Raw genomic sequence first — 8,717 nt, 5'->3', positions numbered from 1 at the left:
TGTAGCAACTGACGGACATGAACTGGAAACTGCTGGAGAAGATTAGGATGTCATCCAGATAAACAAACACAAAACGGTTAGTCAAGACTCTTAGGACATCGTTAATCAGGGCTTGGAAGATCAGCGGGGGCATTGGTGAGGCCAAATGGCATGACCAGGTATTCGAAGTGGCTGGAGGGATATTAAATTCCGTTTTCCACTCGTCTCCCTCCCTTATTCTGGCCAGATGGCAGGCGCTTCGTGAGTCACACCTGGAGAAGATGGTGGCTCCGTCAAGTGGTTGGAAAGTGGAGTTTATGAGGGGCAGTGGATACTCGTTCTTTATGGTTTATGATTTGGGCCTCGCTAGTCGACGGACGACGTAGTGAACCAACCCTGTTCCACACAAAGAAGATCCCTGCGCCCGCCGGGGAGGATAAGGGTCGGACAATGCCCGCCGCGGGAGATTCGCTGATGTAATCCTCCATAACTCTCTGGTCAGGACATGTTATAGAGCCGACTGGTGGGGAGAGGAGCTCCAGGGAGGAGGTCAATAGCACAATCGTATGGTCGGAGTGGAGGCAGGGAAAGGGCCCGGTGCTTACTATACACTTGTCCCAGGTCGTGGTACTCCGCTGGAGCCTCGGACGTGTCGGGGGGTTCAGCGGCAGACGAGGTCGCGGTGGCTTTTACAGGGGAAAGGGCCGACTGTAGACAAGCGGAGTGACAAAACGGACTCCAGCCGGCTATCTTCCCAGTGGACCAATCAATGTGGGAGTTATGGCGGCTTATCCAGGGGTACCCAAGAACTATAGGAGCTTGAGGAGAGGAAATTAGGTGAAATTGTACCTGTTCCCGATGGTTCCCAGAGAGAACCAAAGACAGTGGTGCTGTTCAGTGAGTGACTCGGGCCAGATGTTTTCCGTCCAGTGCCCGGGCTTCCAGAGGGGTACTCAACGGCTCCCGAGGAATTCCGGCCCGGGAAGCTGTGACTTCATCCAACAGATCTCCCTCGGCACCGGAGTCCACCACGGCAGACAGAGACAGGGGCTGTTGGTGGTAGTTTACAGTAGCTTGGATCTGCATCCGGGTTTGGGGTTTGGAAGGGAATGTTGTCTGACTCTCCTTTCTACTGGTGAGCCCTCCCTTTTGGCCGAAGGGAACAGCTAGCACGGAAATGGCCAGTTCGTTCTGTTACTCAAAGCGACTGAGGAGAACCCAAGTGCAGGACTCAGGCACGGAGATTGAGTTGGGATGCTTGCGCAGACGTGAACTTTGAACAGCGAGCAGGAGGAATCTTGACACGGAGCTCTGATATGGAGTCTGGACACGGAGACGGGGTTTTCAGATAATATCTGGAGCTGAAATTGGGGCACGATAGGGGATTAACCATCGGGAGCCTGACAGCATGAACTGATTTAATAGCTGCTTTAAATATTTACTTAACCCCGGTTTTACAGCCCAGTCTGTCTCTCTTAAACCCGGAGGAAAACAAATTCAAGCGGCTAGAGGAACTGAGCGGGTCAGGCAGCATCTGTGGAGGGAAATGGAGAATCGACATTTCGGAATGAATGATCTCGACCTTGAAAGTCGATTGTACATTCCTCTCCACAGATTCTGCCTGACATAGAAACATAGAAACTAGGTGCAGGAGTAGACCATTCGGCCCTTCGAGCCTGCACCGCCATTCAGTATGATCATGACTGATCATCCAACTCAGAACCCTGTACCTGCTTTCTCTCCATACCCCCTGATCCCTTTAGCGACAAGGGCCATATCTAACTTCCTCTTAAATATAGCCAATGAACCAGCCTCAACTGTTTCCTGTTGCAGAGAATTCCACAGATTCACCACTCTCTGTGTGAAGAACTTTTTCCTCATCTCGCTCCTAAAAGGCTTCCTCTTTTTCTTTAAACTGTGACCCCTCGTTCTGGACTTCCCCAACATCGGAAACAATCTTCCTGCATCTAGCCTGTCCAATCCCTTTAGAATTTTATACGTTTCAATAAGATCCCCCCTCAATCTTCAAAATTCTAGTGAGTATAAGCCTAGTCGATCCAGTCTTTCTTCATATGAAAGTCCTGCCATCCCAGGAATCAATCTGGTGAACCTTCTTTGTACTCCCGCTATGGCAAGAATGTCTTTCCTCAGATTAGGGGACCAAAACTGCACACAATACTCCAGGTGCGGTCACACCAAGGCCCTGTACAACTGCGGTAGAACCTCCCTGCTCCTGTACTCAAATCCTTTTGCTATGAATGTCAACATACCATTTGCCTTTTTCACCGCCTGCTGTACCTGCATGCCCACCTTCAATGACTGGTGTACAATGACACCCAGGACTCGTTGCACCTCCCCTTTTCCTAATTGGCCACCATTCAGATAATAATCTGTTTTCCTGTTCTTGCAACCAAAGTGGATATCTCACATTTATCCACATTAAATTGCATCTGCCATGAATTTGCCCACTCACCTAACCTATCTAAGTCACCCTGCATCCTCTTAGCATCCTCCTCACAACTAACACCGCCGCCCAGCTTCGTGTCATCCGCAAACTTGGAGATGCTGCATTTAATTCCCTCGTCTAAATCCTGAATATATATTGTAAACAACTGGGGTCCCAGCACTGAGCCTTGCGGTACCCCGCTAGTCACTGCTCAGTTTCTCTGGCATCATGTTTCCTACTCGAGAATCCAGCATCTGCAGTCTCTTGTGCCTCTCTTTTCAGAATTTGCCCCTTTCAGTCCTGCCTCAGACTGAACCAGGCTTTTCTGTCCGTTTTCATTTCTGTTCTGCTTCTTCTTTAGCCCATCACGCCACCGGGACACAGGCTCGCCAGATTCCTCTGCCCAGGGCCGTGATTTGATCGGGCCTGTGGCTCCCCTCTATCCACACGATTCAATCGTCTTCCAGCGGAAGGTCCTTCCGATCCCAGGGATGAGGCCTTTAGAGATTTAGTTGACGTTTCTGTCGCACTGGGCTTTTACGGGATGGGGTTGCTAGAACCATGCCTAACACTCCTCCGTTCGTAGCCGGGCTTAGGCAGTCCATAGCCGAGTTTTCATTTCTGTTAGGAACTACTGAATGTGTTTCTGATCCCACGCTGATATGGAAATGGCCACAATTCTTTCCCACTGAACATACGCAGTGACATAATATTCATTCCCCGAGTCTGCTGCGCGCGTAGTGGACAATCGCGGTACTGCAGGCGATCAGCAGCTCCCCGAAAGTGAAAGCATTCTGAATCAGGAAGTGCTGGGAGTTAACATGGCTTCGAAAAGAAAGGCCGAGAGTTGGACCGAGGAGGTAATTTGTCCCGTCTGCCTGGATTTCTTCACCGATCCGGTATCACTGGGGTGCGGACACAACTTCTGTCGCTCTTGTATCACACGGTGTTGGGAAAGGGAGGAGAGAAACCCCTGCCCGGAATGTAGAGAGGAGTTTGCTGACCGCAGCCTCAGGGTGAATCGGGCCTTAGCAAATCTGGCTGAAAAAGCTCGAAATATAAACCTGAATCCCAAAGGGAAGGAAAGTAAACTTCACTGCGAGGAACATGAGGAAGAACTGAAGCTGTTTTGTGAAACGGACAAGACACTGATCTGTGTGGTCTGTGCGGTTGCGCAGCAACACAGACAGCACCGCTTCATGCCGATTAAAGAAGCTGTTACACTCTGCAAGGTAAAACTAACTCGAATTTGATTCTCACCCCATCGTCTATTGTCCACGACACGAGCCTCCATAAACAACATATCCCCCCACCGTTCGCCATCTTCAATCGGTTTCTACCACGAAGCACAGGCCCACTCCCACCCTCCACCACTACAACACTCCGCGCTCTATAGGGATCGCTCTCTACATAACTCCCTTTTATCCACTCGCTCCTCCCCACTGATCTCCCTCCTGACACCGATACCTGCAAACGGGACAAGTGCTACACCTGACTCCTATCAACCCCTGCCTCACCACCATTCAGGGCTCCAAACAGCCCCAAATTCTCCCCGTTTCTTCCATGGTCGATTGTCCTCTCGTATTAGATTCCTTCTTCTCCAGCCCTGACCTCTTCCACCTGTCCCCTCTCTGCTTCTCACTTCATCACCCCCCGCCACGTTCCCCCTCACGTTGTCTCACCCGTCACCTGTCAGCTGGTTCTCATCCCCAACCTATTTATTCTGGCTTCTGCCCCATTCCTTCCCAGTCCTAATGAAGGGTCTCATCCCGAAACACCGACTGTTTATTTCCCCTGAATAGATGCTGCCTGACTCATTGAGTTCCTCCGGCATTTTGTGTGATAATCGGGTTTGATCACCTGTTTCTTTTGATGCATCTTTGTCTCTATTTCCTTCACTCTCGAACTTCCAGGATCAGCTAAAATCTTCCTTAGACTTTCTCACAAAAAAGAAATCAGACTTCCAGGAAAAGGAGCAGCAACAGAAAGAGAAGATTTCCGGAGTTCGGGTGAGGCTTCCTGAGCGGAATTTCAGATATTACTGTCGAGTTTTGCTCCTTTTCATGCAGAAGAGCCGAGTAGCGCAGCTCCAGTGACCTGGGTCCGATCCTGACCTCTGCTGCTGTCTGTGTGGAGTTTGCATGCTCTCCCTGTGGCCATGACGGTTTTAGACACATCACAAGAACATGCTGGTTAAATGGTTAATTACAATTAACCCTGTGAAGGTGATGGAGAGTGTGTGTGAATTAGGTGGGAGTTAATGGGTCAATGAGGGAGAATAGGTTTCAGGAAAACTTGATGGAATGGGATTGACGGGAATGTCTCAGAAGTAGTATGGACCCCAATGGACTGAATGGTCACCTTCATGTCATAAGGAAATGCAACACAGCAATGCAGTAAACTAATCTTCACCTTTCATTCGACAGAAACAGTCACACAGCGTTCAGTCCCACATCACATCCCAGTTTGCTGAACTGCACCAGATTATCACTGAGAAAGAGCAGAGCTTACTCAGGGATCTCAGGGAAGAAGAGGCGAGGATTCTAAATCCAATGGAGAAAAATCTTCTTAAGATTCAAGAGAATATAAGGATAATTCAGGAGGAAATCTCAAAGTTAAAGGAACAGATGGATCAGAAAGATGGTGTGATATTTCTCAAGGTGAGGGATTACATTTTAATTTATTTCTGTCAAATTGAACTAAATGAACAGTGGTATATTTGAAATAAACACAGCACAGCGGCCAATTCTACCAAATCAATTACCGCTGCTGGTGTCCTCACACAGAGTGTTCTCCTTGCATGAGGAACCTCCAATCACTCCGCTAATGACATTCTAAAATGTCGGAGACAGATATTTCATCCTTTATCAGCAACATACAATATTTAAGCGATGAATTTTCTGCATAATTAATCATAAATTAAATTGCAATTAATCTGTCAACAAAAGATATGACATCTGCCAGTCCCAGGCTCAAAACAGCCCAGAACAAAGTACGAATACGTAACTTATTCCCTTCGCTTTTACCATGTCCCCACTCAACTGACTGGTTTTCGTAATAAACACGTAACTCAGAATACAATGCAGACAGAAAACAAACGTGTTGCTCTTACACACAGCATTTACAAATAGCAGTAAACTGTTTCTCACCAGACAATTGATGCAACTATTCAGGGTTGTTGTTGTCCCAAAACTGGACTTCCACAACTTCTGTACATCCCAGGACAGAATGCAATCTTCTCTGAAATGATTTACTCTGATCATAACACAGAGCTGCTGATTGTGTCCTTAATTACCACATTAAATATCCTCTAAAACTTCCATTAACTCCCAGTTCCAATCACAGGCTGTGAGTGTGTCTGGTGCGGTGGGTGAGAGGGTCTCTCTGTCAATCAGTGAGAACAAAGAACTTGACCCACACATCAGACTTATCCTCCATGTCCGGTTTCTGTCAGATTAGGGAAACCTTCCATGTTTCTTTAATTTTTCGTTTAAATTTCACATTAGAAACGTAGAGATATAAACATTGAAAACTTACAGCACAATACAGGCCCTTCAGTCATCAGATTGCGGAAACTTTCACTGTCTCTACTTCTTTGGATAAGTTTTACATGGGATTGTGTCCCATTTTCTGTCATGAGCAGGCCATTAGGTCCATCTTCTATCAATTTCCCTGGCCCCTCACGTGTTTATCCAACCTCCCCATTACATTCAATCTCTGCTGTTCCATTTCAACCACTCCTGTGGCACTGAGTTCTACATCATCTTCATTAAATTTCTTGTGGGATTTATTAAAAACCACCTGGCATTTTATCTTTGGCTGAAGGTCTCCCCATAAATAGAAACATAGAAACAAAGAAAACCTGCAGCACAATACAGTCTCTTTGGCCCACAATGCTGTGTCGAACATCCACTGACTTTAGAAATTACCTCGAGTTAACCATAGCACTCTATTTTTCCAAGCTCCATGTACCTGTGTAGGAGTCTCTTGAAAGACCCTATCGCATCCACCTCCACCTTCGTTGCCGGCAGCTCATTCCACCCATTCCAAAACACTTACCCGACATCTCCTCTGTACTACTTCCAAGCACCTATGTCCTCTCGTGTTCGCCATAATGAGGTACTTTTTTCACCTTCGCGCAAGCATATCCATCACTAATCTTAAATTGTTCCATCTTATCATTCTGACGCCTTATCCAGATGGTAATGCACAGCCTGTCCTTTCTTTCCTGTAAGTTTCATCCTCTCAGTATTGGTCTAACTTTCAGAAACTTTTCCTGTAATTTTCCCCATGGTTCTGTATTGCTGGTGTGTGTTTGTGACTGTAGGAATGGGAATTTCCAACACCTTGTAATAAGTTGGATGAAATTCATGATGTGGACAGTAGGTCCAAGTCTAATCGGATTTGTGTTTTTATTTATTTCAGGAGGAAGCTCATCGGAACAGGAGGTAGGACATGCTCTTTACTGAAACCCTGTATGGATTTGTAAAATACTTCAAAATTCCAGTTTATCACCAGCAGTTTAATATTTACAGAATCAGTGACGATGTCCAGGAATTGTCAGTGACAGATGAGGCCCTACCGGTTGAAAAATTCGATCACCTCTATTTGTTGAACACAGTGCTGAGAGAAACACTTGATGCCATTAACCGAGGTAAAACTACAAAGATTCATTTTTTCTTGTTTATCAGACACAATTAATTCATAACTTGAGGCAAAGATTGGCTGTAATAACAGGCTGAAGGGGAACTGAAGTTTATTCCGCATCAGCCCCACCAACTGGGAGGCATCACTGTCACATGGTCAGCTGGAGATGTCAGACCCCTGAACACACCAGCACAGGGTCACAATACAACCAATACACGGGAGTGACAGATGAACACTGTGTCCTGATCCCAGGCACACTGCACTAACACGCCAAAACACTAGTTTGTATCCTACCACAGGAGCTGGGAAATTAATACAGATTTCATGATACTGTAGGGAATAAAAGCGGGTATCAGTGTGGTGACCGAGATTGTCAGGAAAATACACAAGTCCTTTGTGCCCTGTGAGTCCAGTGTCTGATTGACGCAGGTCTTCCACCTTCTGGATCAGCATCTCTCACTGTTGTCAGAGGCAGAAGAGGGGAGTGGTAGTGATAGGGGACTCAATCTACAGGGGAGCAGATAGGAGAATCTATGGACATGAATGGGACACCTGAATGGTATGTTGCCTCCTTGGTGCCAAGGTCATGGACATCTCAGATCGTGTCTGCAGCATTTTTAGAGAGGGAGGGAAAACAGTCAGATATCCTGGTACGTTTTGGGACCAATTACATAGGAAGTAAAAGCAAAGAGATCCTGATAATAGAATTTGGAGAGCTTGGTAGAAAGCTCAGAAGCAGTACCTCCAGGTTTATAATTTCTGGATTGCTGCCTGTGCCCCGTGCTGGTGAGGGTAGAAACAGGATAATTTGACAGATAGAACATGGCTGAGAAGATGGTGCTGGGGACAGGGATTCAGGTTCTTGGATCACTGGGATCTGTTCTGGTGGAGGAATGACCTGCTCAGAAGGGATGGGTCGCACCTCGACCCGAGCGAGAACAATATTCTCACGGAGAGGTCTGAGAGAGCTGTTGGGGAGGGTTTAAACTAATTGGTGGGGGTGCGGGGGGTTGGAACTGGAGTGAAGAGATAGGACTGATGGTAAAAATGCAAAGATATCGTGCAGTCAGACAGTCAGATAGGACGGACAGATACGAGGACAAAATGGCAGCCAGCAGGGTGAGTATCAGTGCATTAGAGATGCAGAATTAAAAAGGATAGCAGATACAGTACACAAAGTGTTATATCTCAATGCATGGAGTATGAGAAATAAGGTGGATGATCTTGTTGCACTATTACCGATTGTCAGGTATGATGTTGTGGCCATCACGGAAACGTGACTGAAGGATGGTTGTAGTTGGGAGCTGAATGTTCACGGTTACACAATGTATCGGAGGAAGGAAGGAAGGCTGATGGGGAGGTGTGGCTCTATTGGTAAATCAGCAGCAAGATGTGACATTGGATTGGAAGATGTTGAATCCTTGTGGGTTGAGGTAAGGAACTGCAAAAGTAAAAATGACACTGACACCAGTCATATACAGGCCTCCCAACAGTCAGTGGGTTGTGGCCCACAGATTAGAACTGGAAATACAAAAGGCTGATGAAAACGACAATGTTATGATAATCATGGGAGATTTCAACATGCAGGTCAATTGGGAAAATCAGGTTGGTAAAGGATCTCAAGACAGTGAGTTTGTTGAATGCA

The 8,717-nt window shown here is 46.7% G+C and overlaps 1 protein-coding gene across 1 annotated transcript; it reads left to right on the top strand.

Moving 5' to 3' along the window:
• The first annotated feature begins 3,246 nt into the window (after positions 1-3,246).
• Positions 3,247-8,151, top strand: LOC140723659 (nuclear factor 7, brain-like). The gene is made up of 5 exons (XM_073038226.1): positions 3,247-3,657; positions 4,339-4,434; positions 4,852-5,085; positions 6,851-6,873; positions 6,961-8,151. Exons 1-5 carry the CDS (start codon positions 3,247-3,249, stop codon positions 7,124-7,126), a joined length of 930 nt encoding a protein of 309 aa, XP_072894327.1. The 3' UTR covers positions 7,127-8,151.
• Positions 8,152-8,717: the final 566 nt, after the last annotated feature.

This window comes from Hemitrygon akajei, unplaced genomic scaffold (genome assembly GCF_048418815.1).
Source record: "Hemitrygon akajei unplaced genomic scaffold, sHemAka1.3 Scf000123, whole genome shotgun sequence".
Lineage (NCBI taxonomy): Eukaryota > Metazoa > Chordata > Chondrichthyes > Myliobatiformes > Dasyatidae > Hemitrygon > Hemitrygon akajei.
This window is presented reverse-complemented; position numbering and strand designations above follow the sequence as displayed.

Coding starts and splice junctions, on each gene's coding strand:
- LOC140723659 (XM_073038226.1), top strand. CDS start 3,247: ATGGCTTCGAAAAGAAAGGCCGAGAGTTGGACCGAGGAGGTAATTTGT. Junction 3,658..4,338: donor AAGCTGTTACACTCTGCAAG/GTAAAACTAACT, acceptor TCGAACTTCCAG/GATCAGCTAAAATCTTCCTT. Junction 6,874..6,960: donor GAAGCTCATCGGAACAGGAG/GTAGGACATGCT, acceptor TAATATTTACAG/AATCAGTGACGATGTCCAGG.